Genomic DNA, 23,836 nt, shown 5'->3' with positions numbered 1-23,836 from the left:
GTTGTTTATTTTATTTATCATACTCTAATCCAGCTTGCTATAAAGGGAAGCTTTGTACACATGACTTAATGCCATTGTTCCTTGAAACGCAGCTCCTCCCTCTTTAAAGCCTAATCCTACGTAGTCAAATTAGAAACTGGTCACCCATAGACAAATGACAGTAAGTTTTACAAGAAATGGCAGTTTACGTGATAGTATTTTGTCTAGGATACTGTGCAGTGGTTTACTAAAACAAATGGCTACTGTGGACAAACAGTAGCCATGAAGACCTAGAGTCGGGTTGGCCAAACCGTTTTGATTGTGAGCCATATACAGATGTGCATGTGACATAGAAAATGTATTTACTATCAAAATAACTAATAAACCATTTGCTGTTCGACTTCACAGTAGTGTATTGGTGTGGCCACATTACAGAAAGTGTTTCTGTATCTGCTGCTCTTTAAATTTAATTTAAATGAATCAAGTGCTTTTAAAATCGAATGTGCATGGCCCAAGGTTTCGATGTTATGTCTAAATCTGTAATTAAGTAAAGTTATAACAGATGAAAATGTCCAATTCTTGGTTTCTGTTCATGGCCTAAAGGCCCACTTAAAACATTGCGATGCAAATGTAAGATGTAAATCTATAAGTTTAATATTAAGATGTAACAAATAGAACAGTCAGAAATGCCAAGAGGTTAAGACAGATATAATTACAGTTAACTTTAGTCAACATCTAGAATGTGCAATGTCCATACAGTGCAGACCATTTGCAGCTGGCACACTGACCATAGTTTAGGCCACCCCAGACCTAGAAAATGAAGTGCGTTGCTGCTAATTGCTGGCTCAGAACATCAGGATTTTCTGGATCCTCATGCAGTCTTTCTCTTAACCACTCCCTCTGCCTCCATCCCTACCCACATCCCTCCTCCACCCCTCTTGTGCTTCTGGAATGTTGTCCAACAGGCTAGACTGCCTGCATTGCACTCTCACATTGGATATTAACAGTTGTTTGTGATTGTTCATATGCAAAAATGTATGGCCCACTGTGTTTGTGTGTGTGTGTGTGTGTTTCCTCTTCTAGTCCTGCTGTCATGCAATGAAACACCCGGGTGACTTTAGGACCCAGTGAGAGACACCCAGGGGGCGCGGCAATATTTTTAATCTGACCACAGAACCTGTTAGTTTACTCTTGCTTCCTCAAAGACAGTTCACACGTTCCCTCACTGTAGTTCCTTGATGTGACAGTTGCAATAGAGAAGTGCTCTGTACAGCAGCAACAGAAGCGCCACAGCCCTGAACCCAAGCCTTGGCGACCCTAATCCATGACCCCTGGACGAGGACCGTTGTGTCCTGACATGCCTGTGAAAGGTGCCCTATCCCAGGGAGTGTGCAACCAGCCATGGAGCAGCAGGCCTGGATACTGAGGAACTTCCTGGTCCAGCTGGAGAGACAGGAGGCTGTGGACGAGCAGGCGCCTAATGGCATTGCTGGGGAGTTTATGGTGAGTCAACGGTTTGGTTTCTTTGGTTGAGGTAGCCCACTGTTGTGAAAAGTATAGATGAAGCCTCCATATAGTAGACTTATTCAATTCGTCGCTCTCGTTATCACATCACCAGAAGCCATGTCATAATAGCGATGTTTAGCGGTATTGAATGAACTGAAAGTAAGTACAACGAGAGGGAAAATTCATAGTTTTACAGAGTTCCAGAATTTCACAAAAGCGTCTTGTTCAGGGAAGTACCACGCTGCTATTGTCACGCCACATTTATGCTTCCTCTTTGCACTGATGCTTGTCATTGAAGGCGCATGGACAAGAAGGACCCATAAGCAAATACATTATAACATTAAACAACAAACAAAGATTCAATTAGTCGAATCATTTATTCATGTATCACGTTTCAGTCTTACATATAACAATGCGTGAACATTCACACAGAAGCACATACATGTATGCACAAAAAAAAACTCTTCCTCAGAAGTGGAAGGATGACATCATCAGAGGGCTGCTGCCATGGTGATGAGTGACATGCCAGTGCCTGAGGACAGCCCCCTGTGCTTCACATGTTGCTCCCAGCCCGGCCACTCTGAAGGAAGGGTTCTATTGCATCACTTCCTTTAAGAACAAAAAGCACTCTGTAGTGTTAGCGGCACAGATGGTCTGCAAGGCCTTTAGCAGACTGTTTGGAACTGGTAGAATTGGCCTCTAAACAAAAAGACCAGTGTCTCAACAAATCCTGTAAGCCTGGACTAGCCGTGACTTTAATTTGAGAATCAGACCTTTCGCACAGTAGATTCTGGATGGAAATCCTCTCAGTGTTTAAACCATCGTGTCAATTTCTAGTAAAGTGAGTCACAGATTCTGGTCATCCGGGGTTGAATCACAAAAAACTGACCATTGTGCGTTTGGTCACGTGTAACATGCCTGCTATTTGGCCCCTCTTTTTCTTGACTCTCCTGTAAGACTGAACTACTATGCAAAAAATGGTATGAATTATTTTAATTATACAAATGCACCACAACTATCATAGATTTGTGTCAGAGCAGTAAGATGGTTCCTAAATTAACTTAAGCATTGTAAGGCACACAACCACCAATACACAAAAAACAATATACTATATATATATAGTTATTGTTCAATAGAAAACATTAATTCATTAATTTGCCCGGATATGCTGCCACTCATATAACAGCATTGATTATGAGTTATTTTTAAACTTTGTTTCGCTAATCAAAAGTTGGGTAAACATAATTTAGTTGTGTTTACTGTATACTTGACTTTATCCGGTCATATAATCCCTCAACATAAACCAATGCACGTTAGATGTTACATTATATTTCATTAGAGAAGCAGTTTTCTCCCATTTGCACCCGTTATGTTTAGTCAATGAGCAGTACAGCTTATTACTATATCTTTGTGGAATCCAAAATCATGACAGTGTGAAATAGAACAGACATCAAACAAGATGCACTCTAAAAATACAACAGGTTATTAGGTACATAATACTGGGAACATTTTTATAATGCAAGGCAATCTAATACATAGTCTCAACAAGAGAGAAAATCGAGCTTCATAAAGTTAGTATTTTACCCACCAGAGCCACATTCTAAACGCAACTTGATTTATCAGCAGAGTAGAATTGCGTGGGGTGAAAAGCATGTTACTTTGTGTGATATACAGTGAGAAAAAAAAGACAGTAGTACTTTCTATGACGCCCATGTCTATAATGCATTATAAACATACTTCTAATGTGTTATAATCTGCTTATAGCACTGTGTAATTATAGTTAAAAGTAAGTCAATATTTATAATGCTATTAAACAATAGGCATAACACATTATAAAGCATTTCATAATTACTTATAAGGTCAAGTACCGTAATAGGTCATTGACTGACATTGTTTTTGCATGGATGCATTATAATCAGTGTTATAATACGTTACAATGGGATTATAAGTCACTATAAGTGGTCATTGTTTGCATTAAGTTAAGTGAAAATATCATTCAATCTTTTCAAGAACATTACACTAAATGTTGTAAAATTGTCTTACAGGTCATAAAATAAATTCAGTACTCTAATTTGACAAAACATTTTGATGATTAACAGCTGAATGATGGACACTTATAGCGACTTATAACCAGGTTATAATGTATTGTCAACCTATACATCAGGAATGTCATTACTTCACTTAGAGCACCCAACAACAAATTAGAGTAACTTATAATCACATTGCAATGCATTAAAAGATGATTATTATGTATTACAACTATGGGAATTATAATACACTATGATCCTTGAAGTATAAAGTATTATGATACTTGACTTTATAAGTCATTATACATGCTTTATAATGTGTTATAACTATTGTTATAAAGCTGCATGTATATGTATGACAATAATTATACACTGCTAAGCAGATTAAAATGCAATTATAAGTATGTTAACAATGTATTATCGGCATGGGCGTCATAGAAAGGGTTACCAAAAAGCTCTCTGACATTGTGCATTATGACTAAAATGCTGTAATTGAATGTAGGATTCTATATCTTTCCTGTTTTTCAGAGGTTGAAAAACCAGTCGATTAAGTACCGCACTGACAAGACCTACCCGACCAAGACAGCAGAAAAGCAAGAGAACAACAAGAAGAACCGATACAAAGACATCGTTCCCTGTAAGCTTTGCTCAAGGCAGATTTATGAACATAGCGGTTTGCCATTTATACCTCTGCATAATCTGCATCAGGGCAGTTCAGACAAGATATGACTAGGACTCTAAATTTATGTAGGTCCAAAAGTCATTTGACCTCCATATATTTAAACATCTGGCATACTAATGCTGAAAATGTGTGTAGATGGATCAAAGAATCATAATGGCTTACGGTATTAAGTGACATTTAGATGTAAATATATAAAAACTATTCTATGGCATGGTATGCAAATTATGTCCTAAAATAATTTATATGTGTACGATGACCTGGAATTATCCACGGTGATATTGATTAGCTAAAATGTAATAAATAATTATCTTGTGTTTTTCTAGGTTAATGTGACTAATTATGTTGACATCATATCTAATTTATTTTATAAAAAATAGTGTTTTTTCTAATATCTATAACCATTGGACGATGTGGAATATGTCCATCCAGAAAAACGTAAAAATACTAAAGATATTTTTTTCGAATTCTCTATATTCTTTTTTGCCATAAGGTTGTGAAGTACAGCGCTGTCAAATACTCCTTCGTTGTGTGACGTTGATCTTGTAACTACATATTCATCTCCTTTTAGTCGACCACACCAGAGTAAAGCTCACTCTCACCACTGCTAAAAATGACAGCGAATACATCAACGCCAGTTTCATCAAGGTAAATTAACAGTGTCCTTACAATATTCCTATAAATTGCATTTGTACATTTATGAAACTAATATGGTTTAAGCAAATGTTACTATCATCTCTTGACTATAAGTTATGTTTTGTCTGCAGGGAGTGTCAGGCTCTAGTGCCTACATTGCTACTCAGGGTCCTCTGTCTCACACAGTACTGGACTTTTTGAGGATGCTTTGGGAGTACAACATCACGGTATGACCCGCCTGTCGTCTGTGGACACAATAAGGTCTTTTCTAACACATAATGTTGCTCTCAAAACTAGGTGCTTGGTTACATAAACTGACCCTTTGATTTCCTTGGCTATAGGTTGTGATAATGGCCTGTCGAGAATTTGAGATGGGAAAGGTAACATCATTTTTTATCTACATTCCACTTTTCCTCAAAAGACTGTGTTCCATTTGCTTGTAAACCATCAGCACTGTGAGTCAGTTTACCTTCAGCTCGCTGTGGTTTTGAAAACCAGAATGCGAGGTCATTCACCATATTCATACACCAGCCGTTTTGCTGTGACCTCACGTTCAGGGTGGGAGGAAACCTCCCAGTATGAGAAACTAGTCTTAGCTAAATGACACTATTGAACATCATCACACTGAACACGAGTCCGCTTTTAGCTTAGTGGTGGTGACCTGAAGCCACTATTTGGATGTACACCTGGCGGTGGACCTAATGTCCCCCGCTCTTCTTCCGCCAGAAGCTCGTTATGGAGACTAACTAACGGTATAACGGCCTACATCTTTACATTGACAATTCTGGGTGCATGTGCGTTGTTTAAATTAAGCTTTGTTCCGTCCCAGGCTTTGTACCATTCAACCATCTGCATTCTAATGACTCTGCTAAACTCCTGACCTCAACTACACATTCGTATGTGCTCCACAGTTTACAGTAGCTCCCCCGGTCATGCTGACCTAGCAGCGTATGCACAAAGGACATCTTGTTCCTTTGGGACACAGTGCGGGCAACACTGTTACAAGGCCTCTTCGTGAACTTACATGATTTTATGAGCGTGAAGTACATGAAAAGCGTGACTATTCATAGCTTTATGAATGTGCGACTGTGACGATACGTGAACTAATTCTAACCCAAAGGAACATGATTGCAGGATTATAAAGATACATGAACAAACATATGAACTAAACTTTAAGCAAGGAATATAATTGTACATACATACAAAGCCATGTCTGTTGTGTTTTTAAAACAGTTTCAAACTGTGTGAAAGGTAAAATGTGAAAAACACTGTGCTTTCTGTACTCTTTTTATAGAAAAAGTGTGAGCGCTACTGGCCACAGAAACAAGAGCAGCCATTTTTGTGTGAGCCTTTCACAGTTTACTGTGTGAGTATTGTTTTTATTCTCGTAGTCACACTTCCTACTTTGGCGGGTTTCTGTAGAAGTGTTCCACAACATGTTGCCATTGTAATCTCACACTATCTTCATACAACATGTGTCGTACAACAATGATAATGCTATTATTAATAAAATACAAAAATTGATGCACCCTTTTTTAAACAGAAAGAATAAATATTGACCTTGAAGATGCATTGCTGACTCATTACAGGATTCTGAGGAAAACAAAGGAGATTATATGACAAGGATGTTGAGGGTGACTTATCGCAACGTAAGTAGTGTTTGTACTGTACCCTGACTGTAAGAATAACGGTAATTCTCCTGAGACAAGCAAGAGATTAGCAGATTAATTTGTTGTTTGCTGCAAAGACAAGCGGAAGTTGTTGAAATGACCCATGTAGTCATATTTGACATCTTTGAGGAAGGATCTACTAACGTTTACGAAAATCATTTATGTACATATTCAGCTTTCACAATGACACAGTTGCAAAAAAAAAACACGTAAACATGTTTTGTGCTTTGTAAAGAAGCTTACATTGTGGTCTACAATGTCGGCAATGCCTTTATTTTTTGCAGTGTAGCCGAACTCTGAAACAGCTGCACTATTTCAACTGGCCAGATCACGGTGTACCAGACTCCATCCCTCCCATTCTGGACATGTTGCACGAGATGCGATCCTATCAAGCCCATGACGATGTCCCCTTTTGCATCCACTGCAGGTCAGGCTTCTCTATGGAATTCAATTCTACTTAATCTCCTTAAGACAAACTATCTTGATCCATCTATTATGAATATTTTTAGGCCTGTTGGGGTCTGTTTGCAGTTGATAAACAAATAAATAGCTATTTTAGTTATGATAAAATCCACAACAAATATCAATCGTGCAATCCGCAATAATGAAAGCATCTAGTTGGTATTTCTGGAAAGGTCCTTGTCAGGTTCTACACTGATTTAAGTTTTTCAGCTTTTGGTAAACATGCTTCAAATACTTTCTATACATTCTGTATGGTGTTCCACTGGGCTGCACACTGTTCATGCTCCCACTAGTCCAAGTTAATTAAACAACATAGCTATGCGGAAAAAACACAACGGTCTCAATGGTTGGATGCAAAAAGCTTGGTATCATTAGTGTCATTATGACTTAAATTTAAGAAAGCATTCTCTGTCAGTAAGACCACATTTTTCAACCTTAGAATTTAGTAAGTAGACCATATCTGATGCAAAGAGATTCATGCGTTGGTCTTCTCTAATCTTTACTATTGCAGATGTTCTTTTAACTGGGCTTCCCAAGTAATCAGTGAACTGATGTCACGGCATCTTTGACAGGCTCCCTGTCTCCTTCACGGCTCTGAATGATTTAGCACCTCAACACTCAGTCGACTGTGTCTGCCTCTACACTCTTAAGACGTATGGAGCATTAAAACAGCATTAAATCAATATTGAACAACTTATATAAATTTCATAAAGACAAACAAAACAAAAACATTTTAAGACTTTTTGAAAATTGGAATAGTTGTTATGATATTATGATGGACAGGGCTTGTTTTATTGCAGGCAAACAGTGATCACACATTTAGTTTTCATAGAGTAGTTACTATGGGAACGTATTTCCTGTGGGCAGAATGTGTATGTCCCCTACTTTAGGCCTTAGAGGTTAGGCCCCTCCTCCCTTGTCTTTGAAACAGGAATTGTGTGTAGGCGGTTAGCCAACGGCCTACTAGGTTTTAAAGTGTATGTGTGCATTTCCCCTCAGTTTTTCCAGCCCTTACACTTCGGCTGATTTAAAACCCACATCCACCTTTTTACTGAAACTTACACAGTCTTGTGACTTGTATCAATCCACACAAGCATCTGCATGTGTGTGTTCTGTGCTTGGTTAAACAGCTGCAGTGTGAAGCCTTATGAGAAATAGTCCGTTAAAGTACATTTTTTTTGTTTTCTTTGTGATGACTAATTAGCTAATTTTGCTGTATATTTTGACTAGTTATTGATATAAATACTGTAAATGCGATCTGAAAAAGTGCCCACACCTTTTGAGGATGATGTGTCAGAAATGGAATGTTGAGTAAGTGACTGATGCAACCTACATACCAGGAAATCACCCCACTTCTGAGTGACATCATTACTAGACAGCTGTCAAAAGTGCAAAACGTGAATTTGTTCCTCAACAGCCAAAGAAAAAAGAACGTAATATCACAAATGTTTTACTTACCAATTTGAGGGTCCTGAGCTGAGTGGTTAAAATGTGACTCTTTGCTGCTGTTTTTGTAGTGCTGGCTGTGGTAGGACAGGTGTCCTTTGTGTCATTGATTATACCTGGAACCTCCTGAAGAAACAGGTGAGAAATACCTGCAGTTCCTCAATACATTTTGCACATTATCCATCTAAAGTAAGATTCATTTAACAGTAAAGATTCAAGCTGGATTGTGCTGTTTGTGTGCTTGTTTTTAGATGATCACTCCAGATTTCAATATCTATGACTTGGTTCAAGATATGAGAACCCAGAGGCCCTCAGTGGTTCAAACCAAGGTAGTTTTTTTTTTTAAACAAAGCATCACTTGTTACAAATCTTCCAACTGGCAGAACCAGACTTCAGGAAATTCTTTATGTCAGTTGCTTCCTCCCATCAAAGATCTTTTGATGATTTGTGTTTTGTGTGTAATGCCCCGGGGCTGTGTCACCTAACAGAGCAGGTTTTTGTTGTTTAACCTCAGGAGCAATATGAGCTGGTGTATAGAACCATCAAGTTGCTGTTTGAGAGATATCTGCAGTCCTTGGAGGCACAGACCTGCAGAAATAAGGTGAGCGATCAACAACACTCCCTTGTGAATGAGGCAGACATAAAAATACAATGGAAATATATAATACTGGCTCCACCACCGCCAATCGACAAGCACAACCATCCTGATCAGCAAGGCAGAAACAGCAGCTGCGCTGTGGCAGGCTCTCTTGTGGTTTCAGTAGCAATGATGCAGAATGCAGTCATGTGATCGGACAGGAAAGTCAGTCATTTGCAGACAAATAAACTATGAAGGTTGTGTCAATAACACTTCTGCTTTACTTGAAGTTAAACACAAGTAGTTAGTGATTTGTTTGTGAAGTGTAAGACCTCTGCATAATATTGCATACTTCATAATACTACATGTATTGCCAAGCATGAATGCATGCACATGCAAATTGTCTTTATTTATCAAAAGCTGTTGCTGCTGCTGTGACTCACTCATCTGTTCAAACTGGCCAGGTGACAACGGCCCCATCTTCCATCACGACTGACACTGAAAGCGAGCTCTCTGACCTGAGTGAGGAGTTGGATTTGCGGCCACAATTCCAGCACCTTCTTGATGAGGAGAGGGATGTTTTGCAACAGTACCACACTCCCTTGCCTTCCGCTTCAGAAAACCACATTGCCTTGAGAGCCAAGGACTTGCCGAGGGATCAGGAACAATGGCACCTACTCCGAACGCTTCCTGAGGCCCCGACCATCCAGGACCCGCAGGAGGGACCTAAGATCCCCGTAACACAGGCGCATACCAGCCAGAGAGCCCCTGCAGAAGAGGAGAGGATAAAGGAAAGCGATGACATACCATCACTGAACCCTTCACCTTCACCGGCTGTGGCAGCAGCCATTTGTCTGATGGTGGAAGACCCTTACTTTGACATACCAATGAGCTCCCCTTCATCAGAGGAAGCACCAATGGACTTGACTAAAGACGCCAAACAATGGACAGATAGCCTCATCTTCAGCACGCCCTCCCTGTGTCTGAATGACCAGACTCTGGAGCTTAACTCTCCTGCCTCAGGTAAATGGTCATATTTGTGCATGTTAGTCCGGACTACAGAGACAACAGGGTAGCGGAATTCAATGTTGTAGATATTTGCATTAACTGATGTGCATTTTGCAGGTACTGTTGAAGTTCGTAGAGATGAGGAGGTACCTCCTCCCCTACCTCAACGAACCCCTGAATCCTATGTAATAGCTGTGGATGCAGGTTGGTGTTCTCAGTGTAGATTAAAAACAAAATCTGGAATATAAATCATTAGTTTCTTTGAAGCTTATACTCTGTACATATATCCTGGACTTTAGAGGATGGGATATATAACATGTTATGGTTTTTGTTTTTCAGAGCACCCAGATCCCTGTGAAAGGTTAACGCTCATCATTCCACCCAATGCTGCTGCTGAGGCTGTCAGGGAGTTGGGAAGTGAGAAAATATCTGAAACTCCTAAATATGTTCTTTGGGAACACTCAATTACGCTTTACTTCTAGTGCCTCATCTCTGAAGATGACTGATCCCATTATTTGTAATGCAATTGTTTTGTTTAAACGTGGAGTGACTCTTCGATGTTGAAATGCGGAGTAAAATATCCAAAACAAACGATGATATATCTTTCCAGGCAGCCCCCCCTCCCCTGCCCCCGCACTTCCTGAGAGGACCCCAGAATCATTTGAGTTGCCACTTGATCAAGGTGACTTCACAATATCATGAATCACAATCAACAGTAATCATTCTGAATATAAGTTTAACTTCAAAATGTAATAGTTAAATTGATTATTCTTGGTTATCTTTCAGCCCCCGTGAAGCTGAAGTCAGAGGTCAAGCCGGCAGTGAAGCTGAACAGAATAGGAATGTCTTCAGAATGGTCTGGTGACTCAGTGCCAGCTGCCTCTGCATCTCAGAGTGAAACGAAACCATGGGTGAGGAGTAAGGTAAGGATAAAGTCTCTTCGCCGGAAAGTGTGACTTTCCATAAGTGAGTGCCATGAGGGTTTGTGAGATGATGAGGTATATGCATATTCACATTATTTGAGCACATAATGAAGTCAGCATCTGTTTGACAGACACCTCTGGCCAATGGAGAATGTGGATGATACATGTGTCACCCAAACCATACATTGTAAAGTGGTGGCTCAAATAAAAGGAGATTCAAACCTCTTTCACTACCATGAAGTTTACACTTGAACTGATGGGTTGCTGAAATCATCCTTGTACAAATAATGTAATATTTAAATATTACGAGCATTTAAAATGTCAGTTATGTAACAGCAACATTCTTCTCTTTCTTGTAGAGTCTGAAAGTAAAGATGACCTTCACAGGTAAGATATTTATTACACGCAGGGCAAATATGTATACGCACGCACTGGCTAAAAATAAAGGCACCTGACAAATTATTGAGAGGGATTCAACATTTCACATTATATCTGCCAGTTAATATGAAATTACTACACGTTTGTTTTGATTTAAACAGTATTTTCTTGTGATATCTACAGTTCCAGAAACACATCCTGATCTTCCATCAAATATAACTTCAAACCTCCACCCTCACTGTCCACCTCAGGAACCACCGACTCCTCCGCTGCTTCCTCAAAGTAAACTCACCACACTGAATGAAAAATTCGCAAACATTACTGTCTATGTTATAACATCATAACATACAAACCCACACAAAGAGAAAATAAAGGAATTCCTTGTTATTTAATAAGAAGTCTTTTATCTTTGGTTGTGCAGCTGAGGAGAGCCTGAATCCTCTACTTCCTGACAGAACCCCCGAGTCCTTCATCCTCACCACAGAAGAGAGTGTGTATATCATTGCCTCCGTGCAACAGAGAGACACAATTAGGCTCATGCTGCAGTACTTGTTGTCTAAGTGACATGCTCTTTTCCAACAGTTCACGAGAAAACCGCACTCTTCCCGCAGCCCTCAACGTGGCCCTTACCGAGGGTAGGCTTCTCATCTGAGTGGGATGGCACCGCTCAGTCTAAGAAATTCCTCAACGTTGTTATGAGCCGGAGCAAGGTAATGACTATCATACAAGTCAAAAAACTGGGGGTTACAGTTGCTTGTCAGCACACTAAATAGTGACACGCACCGACTCATTTTCCTTTACCAATCTCAGTGCTTTTCCATTCAGTAATTAATGTCAGAAGCTTCCATTTTATAGGACATTAACATATTTGCTCTCATTTTTTCCCCCCCAGAGTGTTCGAGCTAAAAGTTCCAGACAAGGTAAGCTATTTGATGTCATGGATGAAGACTCCTTCCTCTTGTGCTCTCATTCTACCTGACCTGGCGGGTAAAAGACAGCAATATTCCAAATGTGTCTGCTAAACAGCTGGGCACTGTAGGTTTGATCAAATATTTCTCAAACAGGAGTAAATGGTATATTTGTTGGGGACTATTTTCAGTTAGAGTTATGCTATGTTCACAACAAAAGCAACAGAACCGCCAAGTGTGGCCAGCTACATTGTCTGCAAGTGGCAGCTGAAGTGTTGCTCAAGCGCTTGTTGGCGTAGTTATGTTGTTAAAGAGTACTGGGAGCTGGCTGATGGTGCTTCATCATGTCATTGGAATGCTGAAAAAAAGTTGAGACCATTCCGACTTTGATTTGTAGCGTGTCACACCCGTCGCTTGTGGCTGCATGTCACTTGGCTTCTATGGAAAACGACTTGTAGCCTGTTGCTGTGTCGCCGGTACTGTGAACACAGCATTAAGGTGGAACACAACCTAAATTAAGAATTCCAACATGTTATTTTCATGTCCTAGAGAAGTTCAATCAATATTTGTGAACATGAACTACTCTCTCTCAAAGCCAGAAACCAGAGAAGTAAGTCTCTAACATGTGATGTCATCCAGGGGCAGAGCCATGAGGCTTCTGGGGCTTCAGTCCCCAATGTTTTGTCAAAAGTAGTACTCCAGCATAGTACAACAAAAATAAGATTAGTAATGCTGTTTACGCGAAAATCCTACCCAACATATGTAGGCCTATGTTATTTGTCTTAAAAACAGTAACATCAGACATTTTCTTTTTTGTACTGCGGCAGGGGTGAAAATGTAGTCATCCTCCAACACTTGTGTTAAGGTTATAAAGGATGATTTTTTTTCCCTTGGCAACTGTCAGGTTTTTCCAAGTGATGTACAGATAATTAGGCATTGTATTATCTTAAATGGCTTGAAAAATATTGCATATAGCTGCAGTAACTGGGGCCGGGGCTTCCTCACCCCCCTCTTTTTTGTATACCCAAATGAGCTTTAAGATATTGTGGTGTACTCAGTTCTGAAACAGAAAATGTGCCCATATACCCAGAACATTCCCCTGGGTGCTCTCAGTGTCATCTATAACATCTTTCCCAATGCATTGTCTATGAAGCAGGTCCAGACTATACTTACTATATGACATCACCCATTTGAGTTTCAGCACTCTAGTTCAGGGATTTTGGAGAGAGTTGTTCATGTTTACTAACATTTCTGTACTATTTTAGACCATAGGAATAATCTGAATTTTGAAAATGGCCGCACTTCCCCTTTAACAGCAGCAGGACGGTGCATGGGTTCGACTCAATATAAAGTGCTCATGTTCATCATAATGACAGAAATATTTACAAGCTTTTAGACAACAATGGAGGTTTATTCTATTATAATTTGGGCACACAGATAATACTGAGTGGGATCCATTCATTTGTTTAAGGTTGAAGTTGGTATTGAGAGGAACCTATCTTCCACCACCGGGAGGCATCCTTTACCAAAAACAAGAGATGAAAGCTTGACTGGGAAAATGCCATGTTAGTTGTTGTCTTGTTCATGATTAATCTAAAACATTGTGTCTGTATGAGGGACAGTTTATCATTGTGTTTCCACTGCAGAGCCCCTTACTGCGGTTCGGCAGCTTGCTCCACCTCCTGTGGTCGTGGCTGGAGCAGGAAGTGGTGAGTTGCTTCAGATAGAGGGGCTGAACAATACACTGCAGCCTCTCTCACACACACACTCTTATTATTAGACATTTACTTGTTATTAGATACACGTATCCAACATTCTGTCATATAAAACAATTGTTCAAGGATCGACAACACAGGTGGTCTTTCTCACAAATCCATTATGTAGTGAGTGCATGGGGGGGGTCACCATCCGGGCAGTTTCAAAATGCAGCAAATCATTTTATTCCCTTTCTGTTTCTGTGTTCTTTAGCGCAAGTGGGGCAGCATGATGTGAACCGCAGGCCCTCTCTGAAGACTGAGACATCAGGAAACAAATCAGACAAAAGCAACGAGAAGGACCTGTCTCGATCAAGGGTAACACAAGAGCTGCACGCAGCTAGTTAAAAAGAACATTTTTAGATGTAGCAAATTAAATCTATGTTTTTGTCTCCTTTGTCCCAGAGTCTGAAGTTTTTTAGACACAAACAAAAACGTAAGTGTTTATTTAACTGTTAGCTCAATAAATGAACTGATGTTTATAGGAAAAGTAGGATTAACACGTTTTAAAACTATATTCTCAGCTAAAACTGACCCTTCACCGGCTCCCAGCCAACCTGGAACACAACCTCCAGCACATGGCGCTTCATCTTCAGTGTTCAAATTTGGTAGGATATGATATTATACAATAAAGATATTATACAATGTTACATACAATTTTTTTTGTGACACCATCTTCACCTTCCACAGGATTTGGGAACCGTTTTGGAAAGCCAAAAGGCCCCAGGAGTTATCCAGAGACCTGGGTTTGATATTTAGAGTCAGCCATCTCTAAATATCCAAGCTGGACCTGTTCTTGTAATGGTGATCAACATAATCCATTGCACCGCTATAGGACTCGTATGCAGTGGACCTGAAACGCACTTCTCTTCTCTCGCACAGCACAGTAGCACCCTCAGCAGCAGAGAACAGGAAGTACCTCGTTACCAGCTCTGATGCACTTTGTACAGGATGTCAACTAAGGTTGATTTTTAATCTGTGAGCATCGCTCACTGAACAACACGGACAGCAAACGATGACTTTAATGTTGACTCAAAAACTCAGGCGATAGAATAATTTGCTTGGGCAGTCTGCAGTGAGAAGTTTGACACTTCTTGTTTTAATGCTTAAAGCAACGCTGTTATACTAAAACATATTTCGTTATGTGTGTGCATTTGTGCTTTTGGAATGAAATGTGAAAACCGGTATGACTTTGCATCTACTTCATCACTTTTTCTATTATAAAGACAAAAAACTAAACATCATTCAGTGTACAATGCGTGTCATTTAGTTTTTCTGCCATAATTAACACGTCCATCTTTAGTTTATAAATTAATTTTAAAGGATTGTCAACTTGTCAAAAGGTACAGTGAATGTGATGTATACCGACTATGCATATGATGTACCTGTACAGTTAAACAGTGTTATACACACTGGTTACACACAAAATTATTTATTAAAAATATAGAAAGTCTCTGCACTCTTATTGTGTTTTCTCTACTGTCTGTAACTGATCACCCAGGAAACTGACAACACTGATTCAAAATGCCTCAGTACAAACATCAACAACATCAATCACTGGTGCTAGAACACAGCGCCACAACAGGTACAAAGGTATCGTAACTTATTCCTACATTGAGCTAGTAAGACAAACATATTTCTGACAAACTAAAACAATAACTGAACAGGATCTCGTAGGCATGACACTATGACTTAGTAATTGTATCTCTCAGGTAACGTTCAGATAAAAAGCATCACGTGAGCAATATTTGTAATAAATAAAAAAACTAAACAAGATGCACTACGGCATCAATAAATAACCCTCACAGTTTTAGCTGAGGCAAAGCATACACAGTACAAGGCACTAAAACATAGCCAGTGGTAGAGCACAGGCAGTATCACAACATCACTTCCTGTATAGTAGATAAAAGGACTCGGAGGTTCAGATGAACTGTGAATCTGATCAGAAACTTTGGGTGACAATGTTTAACGTTATTTTTAGGACAGTTCAGTCTTTGATCATTTTGATACAGGACTCATTATTTCCACCTATAAGAAAAAAACAGGCATTCACAATATAAATCCCCACAATAACACTCGAACCCTACCACAGGAACCCTCTACAATGGTCCTCATCACCCGCGTGACAAAACCAGCTCAAAACTAAAAGGTGAGAGTGAATTTATATCAAATGAATCCCCATGTTCCCAGCTATAACAACAACAACATAATATATACATACCAAATTCTGATGACATACTCCACACCTGAAGAAACAATTCAGACAATTATTGCTAAGTGCAATCATTTAGAGGTGCTCCTATACTTAGATAATAATCTTAAATATCCAGCACTGGTTATTCACCTGTGTTCATATAATGAAATATCTTAAATAGTAGCAACAGTAAGAAAATGGGGCATTGTATAAAATGTTTTTTTAAATAAAGAAATTGCCCAAACCGCTACTTAAGAAAAAAAAAAAAGTGGTAAGTGCTAGAAGATGAATTGGATAATTATAATTCTCAACTCAAAGAAAAATGTATCTTCTTTTATTTAAAAGAGACATTTGAAACCAAAGACTCATTCAGATTTTCCTTTGTTTACTGGCTGTAACCAATCCAGGAAATCAAAAGTGTGGCGAGCTTTTGATTCAAATGGCAAAGGCCCAGCTTTACAGACAACATCCTCAATCTCTGAAACTACACGTACCTTCTGGGTAAGGTCAGTCTATATGCACTTTGTCACTGAAATGAATAAAACAGTATCATGACGATATCATGCGTCGAGAGTAATCATATCGTATATATGTAAACAACGACTCCACCTGCCGCAGACTTTCCAGCTTCGATGAAGTAATTCTCTGAAAAGAAGAAACAGCGGCGCCTTCAACATAGATTAAACGTCGCACAGTAAGAGTTGGCAACTCATAGTTGTTCATGTAAAGAACAGTTTCTTTACATGATACACACAGCTTGAATGAGACAGTAGAGCGTTCCAGTTTAAGTGCTAAAAATGTTACACAGTCCCATCGAATCCCTTTGGCTGAAAAACATATTGGAACATTTCATGAACATTTAAGGATACAGAAAAGAGTGTGAAGAATAATTTAAAGGCTTCCTGATTGACGCAGGCGTCAGATTTAGTCAACGCTTCTTTCAGGTTCACTCTTACCCCGGTGGGAAGAGAGAGATTGTGGGGTCATTTAGGGAACGCTGTTGTGTGGACGAGAGCTGGATGGGCCCTTTTGAAGGTGTACAACCAGGGTGGACTTTTTTCGAGAAAAGGTGGGGATCTCGGTATGTTGGGGGCACGTGAGCAGATTTGGTGGGCTGTGGAGGGGCTGGCTGAGGCTCCCGGGGAGGTGTTGCCGGCCTCTGGAACTCTAGTTCTTCAGTCTTGGCCACGCCACCTTGAATGTTGTCCGCCTGTGGCCGTGCACAGGGGGCTACGGTGGCGTCAGGCCTGGCAGGGGAGGCAAAAGAGAATCGCCCAAAGGTGGAGCTGAGATCATTGGGCCGCCTCTCCTCCTCCTTGCCCTTGCCCTCTGGATGGTACTGTTTGAGGCGGATGTGCCACGCCAGGCTGCAGACTGCAGACACGGTCTTAAACTGGTGGATGACATTCCTTGGGATGAAGTAAATGTCGTCGTCACAGAGCTGGACACGGACGTAGCGGATGCCCTCCCTCCTCAGCTGGTTGAGCTTGGCATCGTCTACCCACTGGACACACTGCATGAAAACAATACAGTGGTTTCATGCTTAACATTTTAGAAACAAAGAGATAGATCCTAATGGATTATTTATGTAAAATACCAGTTCCTCACCTGAGACACTGGGGGCTCATACAGATCCAGCTGCAGCCTGTGGACAACTTCATTGAAGTCCCCAGCTTGGAAACACACCACGTCTTTGGTTATTCGAGGTTGGTTATTCCTATAACAGATTGCACAAAAGCATAAAACACACAGACATATTGCATTCTCCTTCCTCATTACATATGATGTCAATGCAAACATTTAAAAAAGGTAGGGTTGGTAATATTCTTCCAAAATATTTTTTGTTATATTTCTTGAAATTCTCTTGACATCCCGACAGTGGCATTGGGAGGGACGTCAGTGCTGCCAACTTGGCTACTTTCTCGCTAGATTTAGCAACATTTAGCAGCTAGTGCTGCGAGCTACTTTCATTGGTAAAGAGACACTGGGCGGGATTTTTCGTTTGGATAATAAATAAAAAAAATCTCCAGCTAACTCATGCCAGTTTCTCAAGAACACCAGCTCGAGCTTCATTGACTTTAAAAGATGCTCACCATCCTCCAAACTGCACAGCTTTCAGAACCCCCACAGCAGCAGTGCTCTGCCAGTCAAAGCTCTGGCCTACATGGTCAGCATGGGCCTTAGTCCGGTCCTCAAACAGAACCTCTCTGGGTTCACTGGCCCTCGGCAGGTAGTGCAGATTTTTGATCTCATTCATGGACCTAGACAAAAAGATGAGAGGATGGGAGAGGATAGGGACAGAACAAAAATACTTTCACAATCTAAACTCATAATCACAACAGTTTTTCCCCTGTATTTCACATCGTATGGATATGGAACCGTGTTTGTATATTTCCCTTGCAGCTGGAGCGGTACCTGCGTCTTTTGAACGGAGACTTGGGCATGTCGGCAGTGGGCACCATTTGTTCTCCTGGTCGCACCCACATGATGGGCCCATCGTCACTTTGAGAGCGACAGTCCAGCTTCAGACTGGAGAGGCTTCCCCACGGGAGGGTCATCTGTGGTGACGCACACACAGACAGACGTTTGTGTGAGTCAAACAGTATGTTGGTGACACAAATGAAAAATGACAGGCCACCTTATACAAATAAAACACTAAATACCTTACGTGATTACGGACTATGAGTCAAAGTCCTCCAATCAGGTGGCAGGCAGAGCAAAAACAATGGGCCTCATGCAAGAACCACTCGTACAAAAATGTTCTTGCATGAGGCCCATTGTTGCTCAGACTGCCAAAGCATGGTATAGTACATAAGGCTGAGTACAAATCACCCCCCCCCCCTCCACCCCCCCACCACTATGCTCCTTAGAATATTTATAAAAAATAAATATAAAAACAAATCTTCCTCTGTTGGACCTTGAGAAAGGGCGACTCCTCCAGCATGTCAAGGAACTCTGGGAAATAGTCTCCAACTTCCTCGTCTACAGCTCCCACCAAGCTGATCTGCCTCATGGGTCCAGACCGGTATGTTCCTGAGCAGTAAGTCCGGCTCACCTAGGACAGGAGAAACAGGTTATGTCTTTCAGTGTGTGCCCTTCGATCCTACACACTAATTGTATCCATACTATATTGTGTACCGTATACTTTACATTCCGCTTTTCCAGTTAGTATACATAAAAGATATATGTATGTATCATAACTACACAACACTCACTTCCTTGGTATTGTCATCACTGCTTAGAGTAAACAGTAAAATATTACGTTTTAACTTATATAATCTTTTAAACTAGAGGTAGAGTTTGCACTCAGGCCACAGGGGAGTGGCTTTAACGAAGCTACAGCAGCTTAACAGACCCTTGTAATTCTGTACAGTTACACTGATGGCATACCTTACATGCTAATGATTGTGTCGAGGAGATACACTGCAGACCACCGCCTGTGATTTTTATACTAATATTGGTTAATTTCTTTTTACAAATTGGCTCTCACTGTGCCTTCTGCTGCAGATCTAACATTACACATGTTGACATCCTGACTCACTCGTTCTCCTCTGACGTCTTCCTCAGGCAGCGAGGGAAGATATAATCCTGCATCCAAAGCGACTACATTAGATCTCTGTATAAACAGGGAACACTTGGCACAGGTTTTTAAGACCGAACGACGGTGCCCTTTGGATTGAGTCTACTGGGTGGCAAACATGTTCTTGAACGTATTTTTATGCCCCACAGACACTGCAGTCAGCTCTTTTATACAGGTATTCAGATCCATATTACTTGAGTTCAGAGTTCCTCTTCAAAAAGGTCTCTCACAATGCAGCATGAGGTCTGACTGTAACCGGCTACAACCATGCCATGCCACAATGGGTTTAATACGTTATACTTTTTATACGCGAGCATTCTATTCTACTTCACTCTTGTTTTGTCTACCATCAAATTTTGATAATTCATTCAGCATTTTAGGTCATTTTAAAAAGCTTTGTAAGAAGGTTTTCTAGCTCCAATTTCTGAAAATTGCTGATTTTCTTAGATTTATAATGGAAAGTTTTTGTCGTTTAAGACTGCTGGCTGGACAAAAAGGAGCATGACATTTCTTCGCTATTTTCTCACATGCTAAAGACAATCATATTAATTCATACCAAATTAAAAAAAGGAAACTGGCTGATTGAGCTGATCCACAACACCACCACCATGACTCTCATCAGAAGATATGATCTATGAGTTTGGTTGTGATAAAAGTGCAGTTGTTTCGTACAAACGCCTCTTCCCCTTTTTCACATACCTGAGAGTGAAAGTTGGCAATAGTGGTGGTCTCAATGTCTTTCTTGCCCAGTATCTCCATTTTGACCGGCGTGTTGGGGAAGTTGAAGGCAAAGTAGTCCAGGAAGTCAGGTAGGGAGGCGGCTGCACTGTGCACCACTGCCAAGGCATACGAGGCTGCACCTCTGGGTGTCTCAGCAAAGGCCAACTCCAGAAACTCCTGTGAAAAGCACTCCATCTCAGCCGGGCTGAGACCAGCGATCTCATCAGCATACGCATGCAGAACTGATCCCCCGCCATTGGCTTGCCTTTCCTCGTGCATGAAGCGTCCGCACCAGGTGCCCGTCTGCAGGCAGGAGCTGCGGATGTAGTGGTCTTGGTGGGAGAGGAAGGGGACGTGTCCGAGCTTGAGGGCACGGAGGTAGGGTTGGTGGTTGTCCACGGTGTCTCTGCTTTCATGCTTCCTGGTGCCTGGCAGAGGCGGGTCAGGGCGAACGGGCAGAGTGAGGTCTGCCCCAAGCCCCACAGTCTGAACCGCTTTGTTGTGCATGAACCGGACCTTTTTGGCACCGTGCTCATCCTCGCGGTGCTTCTTCTTCTTCTTTCTCTTCTTCAGGAGGTATTCCTCCAGTGTCAGAGACTTGACATTCCCGTTGTGGGGCCTTGGCTCTACAGGTGCATAAATAAAGGAAAATGTAGAAGGGGCAGGGTACACAGAGTGGAAGGGAAACACCACATGCGATGATTTTCTAAACAATGCATGATTTCATCATTATGAATCAGCATGCTTCCCACAGTAGCAACATTGTTGTGCAGGAGTTATTAAACGTATTTACTAATTGTCATGCACCTTCAGATTATTTAAAATAATTTTAAAATATAACAGTTGTAAATAATTTATGTTGGTCCCTGGACACACACACATATACACACATATATACACACATATAAACACACACATATACATATACATATACACATATATATATACATATACATACATATACACATATATACACATACATACATACACATACACACACACACATTTATATACACACACACATTTATATACACACACACACACACACATTTATATACACACACACACACACACACACACACATACACACTATATATATATATACACATACATACACACACACACACACACACACACACACACATACATATACATATATACACACATACATACATATACATACATACATACATATACATATATACACACATACATACATACATACATACACACATACATACATATATACACATATATATACATATATACACATATATATACATATATACACACACACATACATACATATATACACATATATATACATATATACACATATATGTATATACACATATATATACATATATACACATATATACATATATACACATATATATACATATATACACATATATGTATATACACATATATATACATATATACACATATATGTATATATACATATATACACATATACACATATATGTATATATGTATATATATATACACATATACATATACATACATACATACATACATACATATATATATATATATATATATATATATACACACACATACATATACATACATATACATATATATACATATACATACATATACATACATATACATATACATACATATACATATATACATACATACATACATATATATATCCCTACCATTTTTTAATAGATAGGCCTGGCCTAACCAACCCATTTTATATATGCATAAAATAAAAAACTCACCCTTCTTTTTCTTGAGTTCCGCGTGTTTCACATTTGCCTCGGTATTCTCCTTCTTCAGCTTCAGGTCTTTATCCCGATGCTTTTCTTTGAAATCCTGGGGCTTGGCCTTGACCACTTTGAGAGGCGTGAACGTGAAGAGCGCAGGTGGCTCAGAGAGCACCGCTTGCTTCTTCTTCTTCTTCTTCTTCTTCCTCTTCTGCAGCTGCTCTGGTGCCTTCCGCGGCTGAGGAGGAGGAGGAGGCGGCGGCAGAGTCGGCTGCAGGTTTTTTGTGCCATTGGTAAGACCGCGGTTGTGGCACGGATGGTGGTGGTGGTGGCTTTGCGGATGGATGTGCGGGACATGTTTATCTGCGCTGAAGTTGTGTGGTTTCGGACTCTGCTGCAGCTGGTGCGGCTGGTAGGTCCGGTGCTCACCGTGCTGGTGGTTGTGATGGTGGTGATGGAGCTTCACTTTCTTCTCTTCTTTCGCAGACTTCTCCCGTTTGTCAGCTGACGGCGACGCGTCCCTTTTCTTCTTCTTCTTCTTCTCTCTGATGAATCTATCAAGCCTGTCCCTCACCTTCTCTTCTTCTACTTTGGCCCGGAGCAAGTCTACTTGAGCTGCCATCTTTGCACGTAGGCTACATTTAAAGGGGCTCGCTAATTCTACTGCGCAGGTGTCCGAAAAATGTGTAGTCCTCCTGCCGTTAGTTTGTAGTTCATTTCCTGCATCGTGTGTCTGTTTGCGCACGCGTAACGCATGGAGCTGTGGATTATGTACTATCAATATTGCGAAGGCTCATGGGAGTTTGAGTATACTGTGCCGACTGCGTGAGACTTCGCACGCACTCACCGCTGCCCAGCTGACGTAATGGTTCACGAGAGGCAGCGCGTCACCGTTTACAGCAGTACGGCATGTTCTCTAACGTGAGGCAGAACATAAACAGCGACATTTTTCATTCGACTTCACAATGAAAAAATGATATATTGGAGGACACAAAAAGTGTCCCATCTTGTTTGATGTACTCTGAAATATCCACATGCATTACTAAAGTGTATTTTGAAGTTAATATGATGGCAATGTTCATATGAAGACCTGGCAATTAAGACAGACAAAAGATTCTCTTAAAATCTGTGGTGGCAGTCAAAGACCTTGAAAAAGTAATGTAACGTCTAATATTTTAGTGGCACACCCACCGATATAAACTGAGGCTAAATTAACTTGTGCATCTTCTAACAGACCTCAACATGCTCCCCTAAATCCACAAACAAACAAAAAATACTCCATGTTTATTCAGTAAACCTTTATTTATCAGTGCATGAACAGAATGCCACGACCAGATTATTACTTTTCACCCATTTTTATATCTTTTACTCTCAGCTCCCTTAAAAAAATAATGAAACGATTTACAGAGGATTTTTTTTTTTTCCGCATGAAGGCAAATATTTATACAGGTGCTGTACAATTTATAAACATTTACAACTACCATGATGTCAAAACTAAAAGACTCTTTTTATATATATATATATGTTGGAGCAATGCAAGGCCACAGTATCATACATGGTAATGTCATGAACAGTAAAATAATACAGTAGCCCATCATGTCAACAATAAAGTGGACAATAAATTAGTAAGTGGTCTCACCGACCGAGAGATGC

At 40.4% G+C, this 23,836-nt stretch overlaps 2 protein-coding genes across 2 annotated transcripts; one reads left to right on the top strand and one right to left on the bottom strand.

Moving 5' to 3' along the window:
- The first annotated feature begins 1,193 nt into the window (after positions 1 to 1,193).
- Positions 1,194 to 16,179, top strand: ptpn22 (protein tyrosine phosphatase non-receptor type 22). The gene is made up of 26 exons (XM_031844822.1): positions 1,194 to 1,482; positions 4,041 to 4,149; positions 4,763 to 4,839; positions 4,959 to 5,054; positions 5,169 to 5,207; positions 6,122 to 6,193; positions 6,417 to 6,476; positions 6,782 to 6,924; positions 8,477 to 8,543; positions 8,657 to 8,734; positions 8,920 to 9,006; positions 9,447 to 10,005; positions 10,108 to 10,194; positions 10,330 to 10,407; positions 10,601 to 10,672; positions 10,777 to 10,913; positions 11,273 to 11,300; positions 11,475 to 11,573; positions 11,713 to 11,781; positions 11,874 to 12,001; positions 12,184 to 12,211; positions 13,846 to 13,908; positions 14,168 to 14,271; positions 14,359 to 14,389; positions 14,478 to 14,561; positions 14,644 to 16,179. The coding sequence occupies exons 1-26, from the start codon at positions 1,381 to 1,383 to the stop codon at positions 14,703 to 14,705; spliced, it is 2,559 nt and encodes an 852-aa protein (XP_031700682.1). The 5' UTR covers positions 1,194 to 1,380; the 3' UTR covers positions 14,706 to 16,179.
- On the bottom strand, positions 14,096 to 22,873 carry rsbn1 (round spermatid basic protein 1). The gene is made up of 7 exons (XM_031844823.1): positions 22,199 to 22,873; positions 20,427 to 21,073; positions 19,065 to 19,202; positions 18,563 to 18,705; positions 18,241 to 18,408; positions 17,756 to 17,864; positions 14,096 to 17,660 (listed from the first exon to the last, which is right to left on the bottom strand). The coding sequence occupies exons 1-7, from the start codon at positions 22,803 to 22,805 to the stop codon at positions 17,100 to 17,102; spliced, it is 2,373 nt and encodes a 790-aa protein (XP_031700683.1). The 5' UTR covers positions 22,806 to 22,873; the 3' UTR covers positions 14,096 to 17,099.
- Positions 22,874 to 23,836: the final 963 nt, after the last annotated feature.

The sequence above is a fragment of the Anarrhichthys ocellatus genome, unplaced genomic scaffold (genome assembly GCF_004355925.1).
Source record: "Anarrhichthys ocellatus isolate YVR2014 unplaced genomic scaffold, GSC_Weel_1.0 scaffold5, whole genome shotgun sequence".
In the NCBI taxonomy this organism is placed as follows: Eukaryota; Metazoa; Chordata; class Actinopteri; order Perciformes; family Anarhichadidae; genus Anarrhichthys; species Anarrhichthys ocellatus.
This window is presented reverse-complemented; position numbering and strand designations above follow the sequence as displayed.

Coding starts and splice junctions, on each gene's coding strand:
- ptpn22 (XM_031844822.1), top strand. CDS start 1,381: ATGGAGCAGCAGGCCTGGATACTGAGGAACTTCCTGGTCCAGCTGGAG. Junction 4,150..4,762: donor ATACAAAGACATCGTTCCCT/GTAAGCTTTGCT, acceptor ATCTCCTTTTAG/TCGACCACACCAGAGTAAAG. Junction 6,477..6,781: donor TGAGGGTGACTTATCGCAAC/GTAAGTAGTGTT, acceptor TATTTTTTGCAG/TGTAGCCGAACTCTGAAACA.
- rsbn1 (XM_031844823.1), bottom strand. CDS start 22,805: ATGGCAGCTCAAGTAGACTTGCTCCGGGCCAAAGTAGAAGAAGAGAAG. Junction 18,706..19,064: donor AGGAGTCGCCCTTTCTCAAG/GTCCAACAGAGG, acceptor GCGTCACCACAG/ATGACCCTCCCGTGGGGAAG. Junction 17,865..18,240: donor GCTGTGCAGTTTGGAGGATG/GTGAGCATCTTT, acceptor AATCTGTTATAG/GAATAACCAACCTCGAATAA.